This window comes from Dipteris shenzhenensis, chromosome 10 (genome assembly GCF_047967505.1).
Source record: "Dipteris shenzhenensis isolate YYH24624 ecotype China chromosome 10, Dip_SZ_1.0, whole genome shotgun sequence".
Taxonomy (NCBI): domain Eukaryota; kingdom Viridiplantae; phylum Streptophyta; class Polypodiopsida; order Gleicheniales; family Dipteridaceae; genus Dipteris; species Dipteris shenzhenensis.
In genome coordinates, this window is record NC_141605.1 from 55,169,089 (window position 1) to 55,190,294 (window position 21,206).

Here is a 21,206-nt window from a genome sequence, read left to right on the forward strand (position 1 = left end):
CCATGAAGTAGCTCCATAAGTCTAGAGTGCATTTTAAAAAAGTTTTCCCCATGAGATTTGCTGGACTTCGGCCTCTCGACACCCACCATGTCATTTTGCCATCAGGTGCCTGCACCTCCACGGCACGGGTCCGTTGGCCCTTAGCAAGCACAACAAAAAGGGGGAGCTCACTTTGAGAAGTGAGCAATAGCTAGAAAAATGGAAACGTGAAAAATGGCAAATGAGTGGAAGATATGTTGAGTCGGAACTTGCGCAACAAGGAAAGCAATGTGTGTCACGTACGTGGGGAGTGGGAGGACAGCCTTGACTTTGAACGGAGTACGAACAGATGTTCATGGGAATCAGATTATCATCAGAAGCAGCAGACGGAGAAGACGACGGAAGCAGGCGATGGCTGGCGGTGCAGCTGCAACAACAACTACAACTTCTTCTCCTCCTCCAGCTGCTCCCTCGGCCTTGACAGTATGCATCGTGGGTGCCGGCATGAGTGGCCTCCTCGCTTGCCACCACCTCCTCCTCCATGGCCTTCACCCCCTCGTGCTCGACGCTTCCCCCCACCTCGGTGGCCTCTGGCAGCACACCTTCTCCTCCACCAAGCTCCAAACCCCCTCCCCCGCCTTCCAGTTCTCTGACTTCCCTTGGCCCCCTTCCACTCCCCTCTACCCTCACCACTCCCTCGTCCTTCGTTACTTCCACGACTACGCCCAGCAGTTCAACCTCCTCCCCCATATCCGCTTCCATTCCAAAGTCGTCCGCATCCTTCGCCTCGCTCCCGACCGCTCTGCAGAGCGTGGAGTTTGGGGTCACCGTGGTGCCCCCTCCGCATTTTGTGGCTCTCCCGATCCGGATCCTGTCTGGGAAGTGCATGTTCACAGCACCCACAGCGATCCTTCTTCTGCCACCCCGGAAATCCAGGTGTGATTCTTGTTCTCTCTTGCTCGCCAGTTTGTAGAAAGCGTATGCATATTCGTAATGGAAGGGCAGCATCGAAAACGTTTCTTGTACAAGTGTACGACACCAGCTCTGATTCTTAGCTTCAGGGTCTCATTTCTTGCTCGTCAGTGAATAGGAGATGTTTCCTGAGGTTCTGTGACAGAATTGAAGCATTCTATTACCAGAAATCGCCTTCCATTACTTGTCCGTCGCCCAAAAGCTCAGGTTCTGGTTTTTGTTTCCGGTACTGTTGCTGTAGAAGCTCCGATTCCACTTCGTTGTGTTGTGCGTCGGGCGATTCGGAGATGTGCCTCTCCTGCCGTCCCTGCCGCCAGGCAAAGGGTCCGAGGTTTTCCGAGGAAAAGTGCTGCATTCCATGGACTATGCCAAGTTGGGCGACGAAGAGGCGTTCCGATTGCTTCAAGATAAACGTGTGGTAGTCGTGGGTTTTGCGAAGTCTGCTCTGGATGCTGCTGCAGAGGCGGCCAAAGCAAACGAAGGTACGAAAACGATTCCGGCATTGTTTGCGCGCATTCTCAATCGAATCCTTCATCATTCTATGAATGCATATAGTCGCGATCTGGAGAGGTGAGATCTTGAATCTTGGCTATGGCGACAGGGAATGGCGGTAAGCCTTGCACATTAGTGTACCGGACGGCGCATTGGCTCGTTGCTAACTATGAACCATGGGGTGTGTCTTTGGGATTGCTCTACGTGAATCGATTATCAGAGTTGCTCTTTCCCAAGCCCAATCAAGGATTCTGGCTGAGCATCCTCTCCACGCTCCTCTCTCCTGCGGTAGTTCTCGCAAATTGAAGCAGATGGTTTCCACTCTCTTTTCCCATCCACCTTGCGTTTCTTGCGGCTTCGACTATCAATCTGACGCTGGGTTTTGTCATGATCCGTTCCATGATTCCAGCGATGGGCGATTTCCAAATTCGTGGAATCTTATCTGCTGTGGAGCCAACCGATGCGGAAATACGGGGTGGTGCCTCAACATTCGTTTTACGAGCAGATCTCCTCCTGCACTTTGTCCACGCTACCAGGCAATTTCTACGAGCAAGTGGATAAAGGTCTGATCAGGATGGAGAAATCGCCCAACTGGTGCTTCTCCGAGAAAGGGCTGATCCTGGACAACGGTTCGGAAGTGGAGGCTGATGTGGTGATTTTGGCTACAGGCTACAGAGGCGAGGCCAAATTGGATGCTCTTTTGCCCTCGCCATACAAAGAAAACCTGCTTGGCGATGGTAAAGTGGTTCCTCTCTACAGGTAATGACAGATCTATCTTACATTGTTGCAAAGCCGTCTCTTCCTCAGCAAAATATCGCTACCACATTCCATGACTTGGTTATTCCTCTTTTGGGCTCACATCTTGTAGACTGATCCATGTTTTCATTCTACCCGAGTAGTTGCAAACTATCCGGTGGCTTAGCATGGCTCTTTCAAATCTTCAATGCTTTTATTTTTCTGATGAATTAACAACTGTTCTTTTGATTGCAATCCGGCTCATGTATTCCTACGGATTTGAGAACCCAATTCCTCGGAAGGCTTGAGGTGCTTTGTTAACTCTTCTGCTGATAGATCTATTTCGTCAAACTCCCGCAAGCCAAGCACATCCATTTCTCCCACATTCTCCAAATAGAAACATTCTACAGACGTTCAATTGACATATGCATTATTCTTTAGGTCGTATTGATGTTTGGATTACAGTCCCCAATCATCTAAGCTCTGAGTGTTTCATCCACTCTTACCGAATCAGAGATTAGGGACACATCGGCCCTCTCATCAACCTTTTTGTTCTTGCAATTCTTTTGATGCAGGGGTATAATTCATCCCAGAGTGCCGGACCTGGCGATTGTGGGCTATCAAGAGAGCCTGACGAACCTGCGATCCGCCGAGATGGGGGCTCGCTGGATTGCAAATTTCTTGAGTGGGCGATTCCAGCTACCTGATATTGAAACAATGGAGGAAGAAACCAAAAGTTGGATCCGGTACATGAAAAACTCTACCCCATTCTATCACAGGGCTTGCATTGGCATTGCGCATATCTGGCACTCGGATCAACTTTGCAAGGATATCGGATGGAAACCTCAAAGGAAGTCCAACTGGCTTAAGGACTGGCTAGAGCCCTATACTAACGCTGATTATGTAGATTAATCAATCTTGTTAGAGTTATTGCTTTGATAAAGGCAACGAGACAGACCTTATCTTACTTCATCAGCGAGCAAACTTACCAAGTATGAACATAGGAAGGCATCAAGATGACGAAAAGGAATGCAATAGAAGGGATTGAGGAGATTTCATAAAATGTAGTTCTTATTCTACTACATACATATTAGAGTTCCACAACTATTTGTAACGTTTTTTTGAAATACTTTGTTTGTTTTTTGCAAAATGGAATCATTTTATAGTAAGAGAGAGACCACATCACAAAAAGCATTACACCTCTTGATGGAGTTTCTAAATCTACAGCAAAAAACGGGTTCTTTGTCTTACAAGGATGTAGCTTTTGACTTGATCGGTCCAAAGGGACTCCCTTAGTGCTTGTATGAAGAAAGATGACATTATTTTGGTGTAGCCAAATATGTTTTATAGTAATGGCTCTAAGTATTTGCAATAGACCATAGAGTGCTTCATTTAGTTTTATAGTAATGGCTCTAAGTATTTGCCATAGATCATACAGCACTTCACTTAGTCCCTTTCGAATGCCTCTAAGAGGCAATTCTTCCAACCCACTTTAGCATCTATTGAGCAAATGTCCAATATCTATTTGAGTTTCTATCAAACTTGAAAGATTGCTAGGGCGGGTCGTGGAGCATTTATGACATATCTAGCACATTGGGGATAAATTATCCCATCTAGTGAGTTTTTTTTGAATAGGCAACACACACTACACTAGCTTTCATAAAAGCACTTTTAGGTTGGTCGATGGAGTTGTGGTCCATACTCTAGTCAGTCGAGTGTTCCCAAACATGAATGTTGTTACGAGCAGTTGTCTCCTCCACTTTTTATGACATTTGCCCATTCTTTTTTAGGTTGTTTAGCCCACTCCTTCATATCACATTTGTGGATCAGTTTACTTGTAGCACGACATTTGCCCATTCTTTTTTAGGTTGTTTAGCCCACTCCTTCATATCACATTTGTGCATCAGTTTACTTGTAGCATCAAGCCATCCTTTGAAATCATTAAGGTTGACTTTGTTGTAGACGTTGGCCATCTCTAACCCAATTTGCCCAAGGTTTCACCAAGAGAGGTCCTCTCTCTCAGAGTCAACCCGAATCTTCTTCTTAGCTTGTGAAGACTTTTGCTATGTTTCTATGAACTACTTTGGGGTTAATTGGAATCGAAGGGGGGCCTCCACATTAAGTGTTGATGAGGTTGCAATGGAAATATAGAATCCTATTTGCTTAAATATTTGCATTGATTGTTCAATGTTGCAGAGTGCAAAGGCTAGATGAGCAGTAATTTGGATCTCTAGACTGTCATGGGATTCCCTCACCTACATTGAAAAGGCACAATGTAAAAACAAATAGATCATAACTCAAATGTAAGTTCTACATTATATATCCCAACAAAACATCAAGATGCCTCTTAAGTACTTGGAGGATGATGCACAAGGATGGATTTAGAATTGACCTTGGTAGCACATCAAATTCTAGAAGGGGAGGCCTCATGCAAAGTCTAGGATACCAAAGGTCAATTCTAAAACCGATTATGGTAGCAGCTCTCCTTCTTGCAAGGCCAAAGGGCCCTTACTAATGGAGGATGATACCCAAGGTTAGTTCTTGGTGGGACTTCTTCTTTTGGAAGGGGAGGGCCTTCTAAGGAAAGGATGATAGCTAAGGTCGGTTTTAAAGCCTCTCCTTTTGGAAGCGGAGGGATTGAGGGAAGATGGATGATTCCCATGGTTGGTTTTTAAACCAACTTTGGTAGCACCTTTACTTCTTGGAAGGGAAAGCCTTGTTGATGGATGAGGATAGCCAAGGTTTGTTTTTAAATTGTCCCTAGTGGCACTCTTCTTCTGGAAGGGGAGGGCTTAAGGCAAGGTGCAAGAGTGCCAAGCTCAATTTTAAAACCAACATTGGTGGCAGCTTTCCTTCTAGAGGCTTGGTGATGGAGCATGATAGCTAAGGTTAGTTTTAAAACCAACCTTGGTGGCCCCTCTCCTTCTTGCTAGGTAGAGCCTTCATGAAGAAGGATGATAGCCAAGCTTGGTTTTAAAACTAACCTTATTAGCACCCCTTTAGGGTGGCCTAAGGAAAGATGGATGATTCCCAAGTTCGGTTTTTAAACTGACCTTGATAGCACCTCTACTTCTTGCAAGGGCAAGTCTTGTTGATAGAGGAGGACAATGAATGTTGGTTTTAAAACCATTCTCACTGGCACCTCTCATTTTGGGTGTGGGGCTTAAGACAATATGCAATATTGCCAAGGTTAGTTTTAAAATTGACTTTGGTGGTACCTCTTGTGTGGCTGTCTCCATCGTTGCTACGGCAATGCCATGGCCTCTTTTACTCGTGTCCTACCACTATTTCGATTGTTTGACTATTAGTTGGAATATTCGCTTATTACTATGGCCATCCAACTACTACTCTTACTATATAACTACTACTCCAACTCTCATCTTATGTTCGACTACCACTTTGACTGTCCCTTGTGAGATTTTTTGGGTAGCCACACACACCATGGATGCATGTGATACAATGGTTGGCATGCTCCTAGCTAGCCGCGATGCTGTTGGACACATCAATAATAGCCACGCAGGAGTGGGCATGCCATCCTTTCTGACCCCATGTCGGATTTTTGGAAGACAAGATGGAGAGTATCATATCTTGGGTGTGTTGAGATATCGAGCTCCACTCGTGATATGCCAGGGTGACTGTTGTGCATATATGTCACCGACTTGTTAGCTGCAGTTGCGGTTGGTACACCGCCCATGAATAATAGCTGGATGACAGCTATCCTTATGTACTCTAGTTCGTGGCTCAGTTAGTATGCCACCGTAGTTAACTAAGTTTGGTTTGAGACCCACATATAGGGTTCTTCTATTTCTTTGTACTGGAGTTCTTTTGGCTTTCACAACTAAAAAGAGAAAAACTGTTTTCAGCCTCCACCTTTGTGTGTATTCCCCCATTATGTATGTGAGAAAGCCGCAAGTGAGACTCCTTCCTTCTCTCCCACTATCTTCACAGGGTGTATGAGTATTGCTCTGGCTATCTCATACTACTCTAACTATCCAAGCACCTGATTTCCAACACCTTTAGGACCATAGATGCATGCCGATACCATGGTCAAAGCTGGCTCTCAGAGTCATATTGCGCATATTGCATTATGCAAAGGTACAGTAAAGAGGAACATTGATGATAGAATAGATGAAAGCATTTGAAAAGATAGAGATATATAATACATGCAGATGCAATATAAAATTGTACTTCTTTGCTTTGCTCAGATGATAAAAGAACACTACTTTCATTCATCCTGCTTGTCTAACAATGCCGACAACTAATCGTATATAGATGGTTGCCAATGTTACCTCTACAATGAGATGTGAAGAGTCATAATATAAGGATTTCAAGTGTTCAATGCTTCCTATAACAAGATAGAGTCCTAAAGGTGTTGGAAGTCGGATAGTCAAATGTTCAGATGGTTGGAGTGGTGGTCAGACATCGGGGTGGACACTGCTTCTTTCTTTGGGTCATATGACAAAAGAACCCTACTTTAATTCATCTTGCTTGTCTAACAATGCCAACAACTAACCAACCTCTACAATGAGATATGGAGAGTCAAAACACAAGGATTTTGAGTGTTCAATGCTTGCTATAACAAGATAGAGTCCTAAAGGTGTTGGAAGAAAGATAATTGGATGGTTGGATTGTTGGAGTGGTGGTCAAACATCAAAGTGGACACTAGGAGTAGTATTTGGAGATAGTTCAACAAAATGATGACTGAAGGGTTCTAGCTTGATCTTGAATTTGACTACCCCACATCACTAAAGTCATCATCACCAACTCCATCATCTTGAGTGCACACAACCATAGCACCAGCTCTACCATGCATAGTAATAAAAATAGAATAGGAGATGGAGCTAGAGGGATGGGAATAGGAAGAGAAGGAGGAGGAGGTCAGAGAGGAGGTAATGGCACCAAAATTGTCGTATGTTGCATGATAAAATGTCCTATCTAACCATACCAAATGCGTTCAACTAGCTTGGCACCCGATGCCATCAGTGCAATACTTTGAATTTTTATGAAGAGGCCTACCATATCAATTAAACTTGCCCAATTTCTCTTTCCATATATTGGCATAGTAAGCCCCTATTCTATGTTTGTAGATCATCCATTTGCACCTTCAGTTTGTATGTCTGTAACTTTAATTTGGCTTTATTTGACAGAGACACTATTGCCTTCCATGTTGGAGTCTACCTCCTAGGCTCTTTCTTGTCTTTGGCAAAGCTAATTGGATCTTGAGCTTCTTTTCTACTACTATACTCTTCGCCTAAATGATTCTTTAGAGTTTGAATCTCTTTGATGAGCCGCTTCTTCACCTCAGCCCTAGTAGCCTGTTGCCCCTCCTTGTAGGTGATCATAGCCATTAATTCATATTTAACAACATTGTAGCTCTACTACAGAGATAAAGAGTGCTCACATGATGTAGAGCTAATCATCCTAAGTGCACACATGATGAGGAACTAAACTACGAAGCATAGAATTAAGTTCAATTAGGTTACAAGATTGAGACTTATATTCATAAAGATACTTGAGAGCTTGGTTGATGATATTTCTTGAAATGAACCTCCCTTTTATGGGAGTGGATACATATTTGCATATGCTTGCTCACATGTGGGATAACATGTGGCCACATGCCCTTGCTTCATACCTTGACTCATACCTTTGCCTCTACTTATGTGCTCATGGCACCACAACTCTCCATACCTCCACTTGGTGCCATGATGCATTGGCTACTATAAGGTGGTTAGATGTGAACTTATAAAGTCCATTATCTCCCCTTAATGCATAGTTGCTACTTAAGGTGGTCAAGTGTGATATTACAACATGATCAATACCACCCTCGGTGCTTTACATAGCTACTCTCAAATGATCAAGTTTGATAAATGAAAACGAAGGTCTACTCATTTGGAGACTTTTAAAAACATGGCCTAAAGGTGGTACGGTTTACCTTTAGTACATTTGTCCATGGAATTATCCTCTTTGCTTGATAGTTACAACTCTATGTAGTTGACCTATTGGTTCTTCAATCTGTAATCTTCTTCTTTGTGTTCTGATTTCTTGCAATGGTTGCATTTTGGCTTGTTCTTTAGTCTGCAATCATTTTGATAGTGACCCATCCTTCCTCAATGGTAACACTTCTTTGTTTCTTACTAAAGAGTTCTTGTTCTTCATGCTTGTTGCTGCAAGTTGATGTAGATTCCTTTGATTAGAACTCTTTCTTTGTCAAGTAGCGATGATACACATCCCTCAAATTTTGGATCTATGAAGATATTTAATTGTTAATGTATTGTATTCTTCAGGCATACTTTTGAGCAGAATATCAAGACTTGCCTCCTTTTCTCCTACCTTGTACTATGCTTTTCAACTGGGTCATGATGCTTTTTGATTATGTTGATGAATTGTGCTATGGATTCATTAAAGCTCATGTGGAATCCATAGAATTCAATCTTAACATGAATATCTTGGCTCTTTTTGTTTGCTCCAAACATATTGTTCAATCCATCCCGTGCATCTTTGGATTCTATGTGATGGATTTTATTAGGACCAAGTTCAAACCAATGAGTTATAATGCTACTTCAACTTTTCCTTCCAAGCTTCACTTTTGCCTTAGGCATGTCTTCTTCAATAATTTTCCCGTGCTTTTGGTGCATTAAGAGATACATCATTTGTGTAGCCCAGGTGTGGAACCCTTCCTTGATGAACTCAAGAGTTGGGGTGTGTAATACCATTGCAAAAGTGTTACCAATTGAAAATACTTTTAACCTTGGCACCATCTGATTGCATACAATCACATGACAAACACGTAGAGCTAAAACAATTGGTTGTTTTTTTATTTTCAAGCATGTACAAATTCTTTTATGATTTAAAATCATGGCTTGTTAAAATTTTGATCAAGAAGAGGTTGAATTTCGGATCTATGAAGATATTTAATTGTCATTGTTAATGTATTGTATTCTTCAGGCATACTTTTGAGAAGAATGAGAGAAGAATTGCAAGTGCATCCTTTTCTCCTACCTTGTACTATGCTTTTCAATTGGGTCATGATGCTTTTTTATTATGTTTAGGAATTGTGCTATGGATTCATTAAAGCTCATGTGAAATCCATAGAATTCAATCTTAACATGAATATCTTGGCTCTTTTTGTTTGCTCCAAACATATTGTCCAATCCATCCCGTGCATCTTTGGATTCTATGTGATGGATTTTATTAGGACCCAAGTTCAAACCAATGAATTATAATGCCACTTTAGCTTTTCCTTCCAAGTTTCACTTTTGCCTTAGGTATGTCTTCTTTAATAATTTTCCAATGCTTTTGATGCATTAAGAGATACATCATTTGTGTAGCCCAGGTGTGGAACCCTTCCTCAATGAACTCAATAGTTGGGGTATGTAATACCATTGCAAAAGTGTTACCAATTGAAAATACTTTTAACCTTGGCACCATCTGATTGCATACAATGACATGACAAGCACGTAGAGCTAAAACAGTTGGTTATTTTTTCATTTTGAAGCACGTACAAATTCTATTATGATTGAAAATCATGGCTTGTTAAAATTTTGATCAAGAAGAGGTTGAATTAATGATGTGGTAGTGGGAACTCACATGCAGAATACAAAACTATGCTTAGCAAGGGGTAGTGTGCTTAGGTGTGGTGCTATTGACACGTGTGAGATGATGTGCTTGCATATTCCTCTCATAATCTTTCTCCCTAAACCTATCTCTCATACCCCTTAATCCTTCATGTATCCATCCCCTAAACATATCCCGCCTCAAAAAAATTCTTTTAATAGAGCATACTAAGGTTTCAAGAAAATGTCATCAGATGCATGCATATCATTAACATTATTTTTGTTTCCAAAATCACTTTTTATGAATAAATTTAATAATCCTTGGTGATGGATTCAACTCCCAAGGTCAATTTTAAAATCAACCTTGGGTATCCATTTTTTTAAGTGCCACTTTTAAATTTAATAATCATTGGTGATGGAGCTCGATGCCCAAGGTTTTTAAAACCAATCTTGGGTATTTATTTTTTTTAAATGCCATTCTTAACTATATTTTTTTAGAATGGAGCTTGAAATTTTGCCTCATAAAAAGGTCTTAAATTTGAAATTCCAAAAATACTTTTCACACAAAATTTTTAATTTCATGTTTTTCATCAAATTTTAAAATTCAAACTTCTCTTAATTCCCATCCTTGCAACCTGTCTACTTGTAGCTGGAAGTCAAAAGAGCTACTCCCCTAACTCAAAGGAAAAAGCGACAAAGAAATAGATGGGGGGTAGGAAAGAATGCTGCTCGTTGATACCTCGTTGAGTGTGGACCAAGCTCAAATTAGCAGACACTAGTTACATACAAGAATTGGTGGATTTGTTTGCATTCATCTATTCACTATCTTGTATCCAAATATGCATTGCCTTCTAATGCACATCCAACTAGTCGATATTGTGGTGCTCCTTCTGGCCTTCCTTGTAGGGTCTTTTTTGCTTTCCTTTGCTTATGAAAACCAAATGTCCTGAGGTGTGATACTTTTTTTTTTCTTGACTTCATAAAAAAGTATTTTGGTTGAAGTTAATGAGCTAATGTTTGTTTGTTTTTTTTGCAGTATGATTATATCTCGATTATATCACAGTTTCCCAATGATGTGCAAAACCATGTATATATTGTTGATTCCATTGTTTCTACAATGATGTGTCAAAGTGCATTATATTTTTTGGGATCAAATGCTATTCTTTTATGTGGTTAGGCCTTGAACTCTATGGCCAATTGAACCCACTATAAGCTAAAGAAGAAACTACTTTGGATAAAGAAAAGTGATGCAACTTTTCCACTTTTGCAACTTGAAAAATTAGTATCACTCCAAACATTCATGGCCCTCTTAGCATACATCAAATACTCCAAAGACATTAGTGCCATAGAGACACACAAATTCACATGAGATAAACATCTTTGTTCTGGTACTCCTATAATTGTAACATAGGAAATAGTACTAATCTTAAACTAATGTTAATCTTGAAATGGTACTCCTATGATTACAACATAGGAAATAGTGCCAATCTTGAAATAATACTAATCTTGGAGGCATCTCAAGGTCTTAGCAACAACCAATCCAATAACATCACCAAGTCTCAACCATTGCAGTTAGATAAGAACAATCATCACACTAACACACATATAAACTTAGAACATGAAAGAAAAGCTCAAATAAACCATGACACTAGGGAAAATGATTTGTTTAAGCTAACCCAAACATCCACAATCAAGGTCTCAACACTTCTCTCTTTGTTTTCAAATGAATGTTTTGTAGATATCTTTCTACAAGCCATACTACATATCCTTTACTAGTCAAGATTGACACATGACATATAAATGACAACATGATAGCACTCGTGTAGTCTTGATAGGACAATGAAAATGAAATTTTAAAGTGCAGATGCTTATTTCATGAATGTTCTATCTCCCTCAATGATTGAACCATTTTTAAAAAGAAGTGTAGCATTATCTTATGCCAGGTGCTAGTCTAAGATTGATGTTAACATGTAGACGTTACATTTTGCATTGCATCATACCTGCCCACCACAAGTAGGATCTATCCTCATCTATTGCCGTGTAAGTCAAAGTTCGACTATGCCCTATAAAGAGCAGCAATCAAGTTGTTAAAATCAAGCCATTAAAGAGCCCTATTTGCATGCCCACTATATAGTCTAAGGCAACAGGTCATGCTAATAGGGCAACTATTTAGAACCCTCTTTTTTTTTCTATACATGAGTGTGTCAAGGGGGGGGGGGAGAGAGAGAGAGAGAGAGAGAGAGAGAGAGCACTGTAGCACTTCAAAATGTCATTTTGCATGTGTGTGTTGGGGGGGTGCGAGGAAGGGGGGTTTAGTTGATGCCTTCATGTTCTTTCTTGACCAATAGGGTAGACATGGAGCACTAGCAAGTGGTGATTGTAGAGGATGAAGCCATTCCAACCAAATTTCTCACTACCACTTGGTCCATTTGGTTGCACATGTGGGCTCTACTCACATTCATGGACCTATTGGAGGAGAAGGATAAGATCAAATAGACAATGTTGTATATGACCAACTCTAATAGTCAAGGCTAGGCTTCTAACACAATCGGTACTAGCTATTTAAGTGGACTCTGCATGCCTTTTTCTACCACCCTAATCTTCAAACTCATTGACTTAAGGTTCTCATCCTCCTACTCTGCCCTCATCTTTAAGCTTCATCGACTTAAGTTCTAACCCAAGTTCTAGCCTCATCAACTTCAAGTTCTTATCCTCTTGCACCCTCATCTTTGAGCTCTATCAATGGCAACTATGCCTCAAATCTAGATCCAAGTGATTCCCTTGTTGTCCTTGGCTTCTCTCAATGTAGTCGCCATGTTTTCCCACCATTGGATGTTGTCCAAATTCATAATAGACGTCACATGAGGCTCACATGGTAGGGCGGTAATGCTTAGGGAATGGAGATTTGCTAAGTTTTTAATCCCTCTTAGAGGGGATTTTTTTGACATTTCAATTGGGACGATGTGTACTCTGTGCAGTCGAAAATTCCTTTGACACAAGCTATTTCCTCTTGGAGGATTTCTATCTTGTTGGCCACTTGGTTTGTTATTTCCTCTTGAAGGATTGTTGTCCCTCATGTTTTGCAAATGACAGTCATGATGAAGTGTTTAGCAACATTTGATTCTTCCTTCTATGCCTATTGTGATTAGATAAATGCTTTTTGGGAAACGAGAGTGCAAGCTACTTCAATCTGTGTGTTGCACCTCCCCCCCAACCCCCCCCCCCCCCCCCCCCCGCACTTGATCCTCTCCTCCGCCTCTAGCTCCCATCCCCTAGCAGGGGTACCATGTGGCACCGTGACTCAAGCAACGGGGCGCGTTGTCGTGTGATCCCCCTCCAACCTTTTCATAGCTCACAAAACCCCTCACCCTTGGTTCGGACCTACGACCCCCAGCCCATATAGCCCATGTACCATCCCATTTACTCAGGCACGAACTCTAGCGCCCAGCCCACCATGCAAGCAAGGTGAACTTTGATGACAGTAAGGTGAGGGGTCGCCACTCGACGACCCACCCTTCTCCTCATTTGATGTTCCTTTAGCAACTTGACAGCCTCTACCCTTGTGAGATCCCCACCTCCTGCTTCAAGTAAGTATGCTTAGACAACTCATTGGGCATCAAGTCAATTTCACATAGCCAACCCTCGGTCTTTTGGGCTGGCATTGAGTGACCAGCCAACCTAGACATCTGGTTTGGTGGTCTCACAAGGTCCCCTCAAGGGCTGGCGACAATGTTGGAAGTACTTTGAGGCTGCTCCTTCACTTCAGCATATCCATTCCCCAGTGAATCATGGATAAGTCATCACATCTCACAAAGATTGAGCAAGTACATCACGTTCAACATCGATGAGTGGGCTCTTGGTGGTTCTCCTCTCTCATGGGAGCTTCTCTCTTCCTCTTTCTAGGAATGTGCACTAGCGGATCCTATATAGAGCCCTTTCTTTTCTCTCCTCCTAGTTTCCCACTTTTTCTCTTAGTGGACGGTGCTATTTTTTTGTTTTTATCTGGTGATTGGGACTCTTGGTGGCGACCCTTGGTTTGGCTAAAGGGGCTCTATGGTGGCACCCTCAACTCCCCTAGCTATCAAAGTTCTCATATTGCTGGCTAATAAGCTAGAAGGTACAACAAGCAATGAATTTACTACAAGATAGGGTAGTTGTTAGCAGGATAGTCGGCCTAACTCCCTCGAGGAGATAGATTAGGGACTGGACCTAGGCTACCTTGGCATTAGATGGTGACCACATCCAAGAGGTCATCATCTACGAACAAGGCATGTTTCTCCTCTAGCTTGGCTCCTCGAATATTGATCTGGCTCTCATGGAGAGGAACCCTATTCTCCTAGGCCCACATTTGGTGTACCTTATCCCTTGGTATCATAGATTTATAGTGGAGGACATGGACTCTCGACACCATGTTCCCTATTTTCTAGTGACGCTCCGCTTTTTGGGGCTCCCAAGAGAGTATAGGGCCATCCTTCCTTCTATCGAATGGGCATTCGGCACAGTTCTGGAGTACCCTTTCGAGTTGGCAAATCTATTGAGGCAAATGATGCGGTTCCTCATCTCCAGTTGGTCGTAGAGGGCCCGGAAGCCCTCCCAAAGGTGATTCTCTTGGAAACTCTTGAGGGAGGTACACTTTGTCAGAGACTGGAGGTCTCCTGTTACTAGGCCAGTGTTTGAGGTGTAGAAAGTAGCCCGTGATTGTACAAGAGGCTTGAGCAAGGCCCCTCCTCCCTGCATGAGACACAAGGGTAGCATAGAGACGCACGGGAGGATGGTTCCCAATGGCCACCTAGGCAGACACAGCAGCAGTCTCAGCGACAACAACAAGAGTCCCAAACCCCCTTGATGGAGCCTTTTGAGGGAAGGGTGGACCAGGGAGTGGGCTAGAAAAAACCAACAACAACGTGCCAATCATAAGAGGTGGGCACAGGCAGTCACACAGTCACTAGGAGATTAGGTTGGTAGTCCCCAGGTAGGTGGACCACGAGCTCTAGAGAGAGGGACCTCGACTTTACGCCATTCCGTAGGCCTCCCAAAAGTGAGGCTTCATGCCCATAGGAACCTCCGCAGCAGTAGGAGCAAGTTTTTAGAGCATTAGTGACCTCAACACCTCTGATTTGTTCTCTCCAGAGTGAGATTTTGGGGACCCTAAATGAAGGTGAGATCTTGAATCTTTAGAGCTACCCCAAGCACAGACTCGAAGAACGAGAAACTCTACAAGAGAAATGACAATGGAGGGAGTTAATGCCCTTGAAAGCATTACACAAAAGGAAACATTCAAAACAAGGTGAATGATATTTAATCATTCATAAGGCCTGTCCAAGATCAAAAAAGCAAACAAAAAGGAAATGGTGTGGAGGAAGACTACACGAGATAAAGGGGGAGGGAGAGAAGATAGAGAGAGAGAGGGGAGGGGGGGAGGCAGAAAAGGTGGAGATGGTGTGTAAGAAGAAGACTTGACGAGATAAAGATAGGGAGGGGGAGAGAGAGAGAGAGAGAGAGAGAGAGAGAGAGAGAGAGAGAGAGAGAGAAATTCAACCACTTTAAAGTCTGCATTCAAGTCTAATGAAATATTGTCCAATAGCAAAAATGTACTTCCAAAATTTTTAAAAATACCTAATTTTTGCTTTCCCAAATTTGAAGCTTTGCTAAGGCTACCCTGAGGCCTGCCAAAAGTTAAACAAAAAGGAATCCACTGGAAATGGTGTGGAGGAAGACTGGAGGAGATAAAGGGGAGAGAGAGAGAGAGAGAGAGAGAGAGAAGGGAGGGTGTGCGAGAAAAGGTGGAGATCCTCTCTAAGAAGACTTGAGGAGATAAAGAAGGGGAGAGAGAGAGAGAGAGAGAGAGAGAGAGAGAGAGAGAGAGACAGAGACAGAGAGTCAACCACTTTAAGTCTGCATTGAAGTCCAATGAAGAAGGGCCAATAGGAAAAATGCACTTCCAAAAGATTCAAGAAATGTCTAATTTCAAAATTGCATAGTTGCTAATGCTAGGCCAAAAATATGTACTCATAAGTGTTGATTTGTAGGATGAGAGGCACTTATGATTTTGTGTAGGATGAGAGGTAAGACAGAAACAAATTTACATCGCTGTCAAACCTTGGAAAGTACGCCAGAGGACTAGACAAGCTTAATTGGAACGGTCATATCCCAGATTCTGTGATAGAACGGTAGCCTATGAAATCAAAGTAAGAGATGCGGTTGATATGATTATATTGGAGGTTGGTGAGAATGGTCGTCGTCGTCGTCTTGGAAGAGTTGGGAGGAGGAGGTGGTGGCTATGGCTTCTTCGGCCATATTCAGTTGATCGTAGTACACAGTTTGCTTGGGCATCAGCGACTTCCTCCACCCCTGCTGCGATTTCCTCCACCCCTTCCCGGCCTCATGATCTCCTTCCTTTATTGCCACCTCTGACTTCCTCATCGATGCCGCCCTCGACGTCTCCAGCTTCACCAACCCCGCCATCTCCGTCCCCCCCGTCGCCTCCATCATAATCGACTTCTTCGACACCTCCCTCTGCAGTACCTGTGATTGCTTCCTCGACGAGAAAATCGAGTTCCTCCAGCTTCTCCACGGTAGCTCCTGCTCCATATCATCTGGCAACAATATCGCCGATCAGCAACCAAATTTAACACCAAAAAGATAAGTATCAGCTTCCTCAGAGTGGACTTCGCTTGACTACTAATTAACATCGACCATGCAGTTTCTCCTGATCGACTTCGTACCTGTTCCAGTAGTGGCCTCTCCAGTATCAACCATCAGTATAGTTGTTTCATCCGTCCGCTGCCTTATAACCACGTAAATCAGCACTATCGTCAAGGCAAGCAGAATCGTCCCCACGACCGTGGCAACCACAGCGGCCACGCTTTTCTTGACGTGGATTTCGCTTTGTCCGGTATCGGAAGCAGACATGCTTTGCATTCCTTGGTCGTAAAAGATCTTGGAGATTTCAAACATCTCGGCATTTTCTGGGATTTTCTTACAACTTCCATCCGGCTTAGCTATCCAACCGAATGTGCAATTAGAGCAGTCGTTACCCGTGTACCCTGGAATTGTTCACGTATTGTGGTGGATCAGCTTTTTTCCTACAAAAGCTGGCTTGGAGCAATTTTGCGTTGAATTTTAGCCATGAACGCAATTCGCTAAAGATCATGAGCTGGATGATTAATGTTTGGCTTCGCAATTTTATTCTCGTTCAATACAAAGCGCTGTCGATCGGAAAATCTTAGCAGCCTAACGTTGTAAGAAAAGGCACCTTTAAAGCAATCGCACACTCCTGTTGAATCGAGGCACAGGCCATTTCCTGCACAGATAATCTTTGCTTTCGGACCGTGGAGGGGAATCGGGCAAGACAGAGGGACGAATGGACAATCTTGCAGGCAACAAAGTGGGTCGTCTGTAGTAGCGCTAGTCCCTTTTGAATTACATCTCTCCCCTCTTTCGCACAATCCATTTCCGCAGATCCCAGCTCTTCGTATATTTGTGACCGCATCTATGCGTAAGGATGTCGTTGATACTGTCTGCAAGAGATCAATGCACCGTTCCTTAAACCCATCGCTACTTTTTCTAGCTCATGTAGAACTTGCAACACAAAAAGCCTTTGTCTATTAGGCAGCAGTTTCTGGCTGGATCCTGGTTTTCTAGATGAAAGACAATTATCATAGATACCTGAATGGTGGTAGAACTCGGCACAGTTATGGGAGATCCTGATGACAGAGCCAACTGGACATCAGCCTTTGTAATTTTCATGGTAGATAAAGTTTTCTGGAAGTCCGTAAAACAGCAGCACAGTGTAATTAGTCTAAAAGGATGAAACGAAAACAAGCGATCCCATTGCAGAACGTCTTCTTTATCGTGTTGAATGTGCTGCAACTAAGCTTGGGAGTTGGGTAATGGTTGAGGCAAGTATGTTCCAGGAAAAAATCAAGCTCAGGAAAATGCTTACCAGAGGAGTGGGAAGCACTGTGACATTCAAGATTCCGTGGACTTGCGGAGATCCAGACTGAAGGCATCCATGCTGAGGATCTGGATCACCATAGCAATCACCTACCAGGCTTGAAGTAAGCTTGACTCCGTCTAATATCAAAGCATCCGTGGTGACATCCAGTGCTTGTCCGATCTGTGTTCAGAACAGTCACCGCTTGATTAGTAGTAAAAAGGATACACGTTCTGATCATCATTAACATGCTTTTTTCTCTGGACGACGATGCGCCCTTGTGAGATTATTAGCCTCTGCATTTAAACGATAAAATGGAAACCGGGTTTCTTCATGTGGCAATGCTTACCGATCCCATCAAAGGCATTAAAATATCTAGCCATGCCAAGGAAGTATTCTCAGAGACCTCAAACTTTGGATCTAAAGCTATGATAACAGTGAAGTTTGTGGCACAACTAATCCCATCTCCATCACAGGTATGGCACTCGTCCAGGTTTCCACTCAAACAGCATACTCCCTTTTCATCTCGGATAGAGGAGCAGCATTGATTTATCGAGTCCAAAAATCTGTAAATTTCAACATTTCTTCTTTTGGACCATGGAACCAACAGACTACATCAAGTAATTGCATCAAATAGCCATCTATAATAGTGACAGTAAAAGGCATAGTAATAATCTTGACATATGTCTACTTGAAAATAAATATGAACATGCATAGCGTGAAAAGGTTTTTCATATCCCTCACGCACTGCATAAAGGCATCTGTTTCATTGTAAAAATTGTGAGGTCCTGCATTCGCTGATTTATCCGTCCCATGAAGAAATACTTGTTGAATGAAACTAGAGTATGGTGTGCGAAATTACAGTGATGTCCCATCGCAAACGCCACAAGCATCGACGTTGCCACTTTCACAGCATCTTCCATCCTGTGAATGCTTTCTAAGAAAGTAAGACTAATGGGCTCAATCATTAATCACGATTTGGGTCTCTTTACATTTCACCATGAGAAGATGTTTTAAATTAGTCTTTTAAAGTAATATCGAAGGACAATGCCATTGTAGTACGTTTCAGCATTAGAAAAAGCCATAAAATGCATTTGACTACTTTGCAAAGATTTTTATCACAATGGCATATTCTTATTGTACAAATATGATCTTCAACAACAATTCATTTAGATACTACATGTTGCAAACAAAAGCAGTGATATCTCAGGGTGCTTGATGAGGTCATGTTCTTTCATCCTTCTCCCCTTCCAATTAGGAAAAAAGGGAGCTCATTTTGGAGTCCAACCTGTCAAATCGCTTTCATTTGTACAGGTTGCCATTTTGGCCTTTTCCGAGCCTCCGAGGGTCGGTTTTCAGCATTTCAAAAGCATTTTTGGGGGTTTTGGTCTGTTCCGAACGCGCCAAATATGTTAGAAATACCAAATTCTGCACCGTACATCAGATATAATAAAGTAGCTTAAGTATCCTCATTGAATGCAAACTCAACCGCATTTCTTTTGTTTTCCTTTTTCTTTTTTTTTCAATGTTACATTGGCCCTCCTTTGATTGGTGAAGGGCTATTTTCTTTCTTGGCTAAAAGGCCCCAAAATGAGCTCCCTTTTTTCCTAATAGCATGCCTCTCATCCTTGATGGCTGTCATCCTCGCTTCCTCCTTGCGCCTAATGGCCTTTGTGCTTACTTTCTCCTTGCCCTTTATCATGTGCCTAGTTGCTAATCCTCAGATTAGTAGACTTAATTCAACAAGATTAAGGGACTGTGGGAATAAGGGAAGCAAGCTAACATGGGCTAGAGAACTTAGAACAATAGCAAGGGATCAATTGGCTATATTTAGCCAAGATGCTTTCTAAAAAGTGGGATGCTCTTCCATATAAAATGGCCAAGGCTATTAGGATGGCATTCAATATGTTGACACCCCTGATTGGTCTAGTCTAGATCACGAGCCTAGACTCCTGCCATCACGAGATACTATGCTAAAGGTTCCTAGTGGATAGGTCCTGGTGAAATGGGATGTCAAAGCTATGGGCATAGAGTTGTGGGAGTCTGACATCTAGCCCGCTTGCTTGGGGGTGGTAGAGGTTCTTTATTTTGGTTTGCTAATCATGTTTTGGATTGTGTTTTGGGTTAGATCCGAGCAGGGGTGTTTTACCCTCTGTCCCACACTTCCTCTAGGTTTATAGCTCCCTTCCTTGCCCCCCCCCCAACCTTGCCTGTTCTAACTTTCTCTCTCAAATCTAGGTTTCGAGGGTGTTGGTCACCTACAGTCGTGTCATTGCTTGTTGTAGCATAGGTGTTCGCAAGTGTAGTATAGATCCTCGAGTTGTATTCTAATGAGAGGTGTAGGCTAAAGCATGGAAAGCAGCTCTCGTGCGCACTTAGGTGAAAAAGAGGGATTGATCACAAGGACTGGTGGAGGTTCTCACCTCCATAGGGGTTTGAGGGTTTACAAGGGGGTTGCAGGGTTTACAAGGGGGACCAGGTTGAGAAAGCTAATTAGGTTTAGAGAGGGTTGCAAGGTTTACGAGCAATTCAAATTTGAGGAGTGGAGAGCTAGTCTCCTTCACAACTTCAAGGGGTAAAGGGTTGAGAAGGACGATCAAAGAAGAAAGGGGGAGGAGGACGGAGGAGATGGGAGGATGGAGTGCAAGGATAAGGACATGCTAGAACACGATTGTGTATAGGAGCATGGACGTAAGGGAGATCAATCACATGAACACAAGTGAACTTGAGCACTGAACCCCAAAGAGTGGGAGCTTCTTTGCATTGAGAGATATAAATATACACGTTCCCGAGTTTTCACCCTTACATAAAAGTATAAGCCAAAAGTGTCCTAAACCAAAGTGTAAGGCAAGTGTAAGGCAAAAGTGTCCTACACAAGTGACAAAAGTCTAAGGCAAGTGGCCTACACAAAAGTTAAGGCATTCTCTTTCTAGATCATGATTTTTCAAGTATGACCAACTCTATTGTAGAGAGAATTTTAGCTATCCTTACCCTCCAGATCCATCAAGCTATCTTTCAAGATATTACAAGTGGAACTTCGTCTCGCTACCCCAACACACAATGATCTCACCTTCATTGCTCTAGATTGTGCTTCTAGCTCTTCTTGCAAGGATAACACTCTCACTGATGCTTACATTCCTCCAGTCCTCCTAGTCTCCTCCCAGTAGTCTAACACTTAGCCACCTCAACCCGCTAGCTGCCTATTCTACATGCCTCTAACCCATGCATGCCACAGCTTGCACTGAGTCACCTCATGCCCAACGACAACCATAACAACAGACTAACTCAATCCATCATGTGGCATTGGCATGTGGCACAATAATACAAACATAGTGCATACTCATCAGTTGACACGTGGACATGCCACACCATCAAGTGGTATATCTCTAGTTAGTGGATACCTTCACGCTTTGGTGACATAAGAACATGTGTCACCATCAATTGTCCTTTTAGGCTATGTTTGACAGATGCTCCATCATAAGATTCTCATGACTCTTTTTCAAAGTAAGAAAATTCAAGAGTCGTCTCACATGGATCCC

At 42.7% G+C, this 21,206-nt stretch overlaps 3 protein-coding genes across 3 annotated transcripts; 1 reads left to right on the plus strand and 2 right to left on the minus strand.

Annotated features, from left to right (window-relative positions):
* Positions 1-365: 365 nt before the first annotated feature.
* Positions 366-3,272, plus strand: LOC147897995 (putative flavin-containing monooxygenase 1). The gene is made up of 5 exons (XM_087380582.1): positions 366-915; positions 1,193-1,433; positions 1,553-1,731; positions 1,853-2,202; positions 2,754-3,272. The coding sequence occupies exons 1-5, from the start codon at positions 391-393 to the stop codon at positions 3,088-3,090; spliced, it is 1,632 nt and encodes a 543-aa protein (XP_087236708.1). The 5' UTR covers positions 366-390; the 3' UTR covers positions 3,091-3,272.
* A 12,669-nt stretch (positions 3,273-15,941) lies between these two features.
* LOC147897996 (uncharacterized) lies at positions 15,942-16,740 on the minus strand. Its single transcript, XM_087380163.1, has 2 exons — positions 16,457-16,740; positions 15,942-16,327 (listed from the first exon to the last, which is right to left on the minus strand). Exons 1-2 carry the CDS (start codon positions 16,686-16,688, stop codon positions 15,942-15,944), a joined length of 618 nt encoding a protein of 205 aa, XP_087236289.1. The 5' UTR covers positions 16,689-16,740.
* Positions 16,741-16,873: 133 nt separating this feature from the next.
* On the minus strand, positions 16,874-18,587 carry LOC147897997 (uncharacterized). The gene is made up of 5 exons (XM_087380164.1): positions 18,530-18,587; positions 18,017-18,233; positions 17,677-17,850; positions 17,400-17,495; positions 16,874-17,251 (listed from the first exon to the last, which is right to left on the minus strand). The coding sequence occupies exons 2-5, from the start codon at positions 18,032-18,034 to the stop codon at positions 16,874-16,876; spliced, it is 666 nt and encodes a 221-aa protein (XP_087236290.1). The 5' UTR covers positions 18,035-18,233; positions 18,530-18,587.
* Between the last annotated feature and the right edge of the window lie 2,619 nt (positions 18,588-21,206).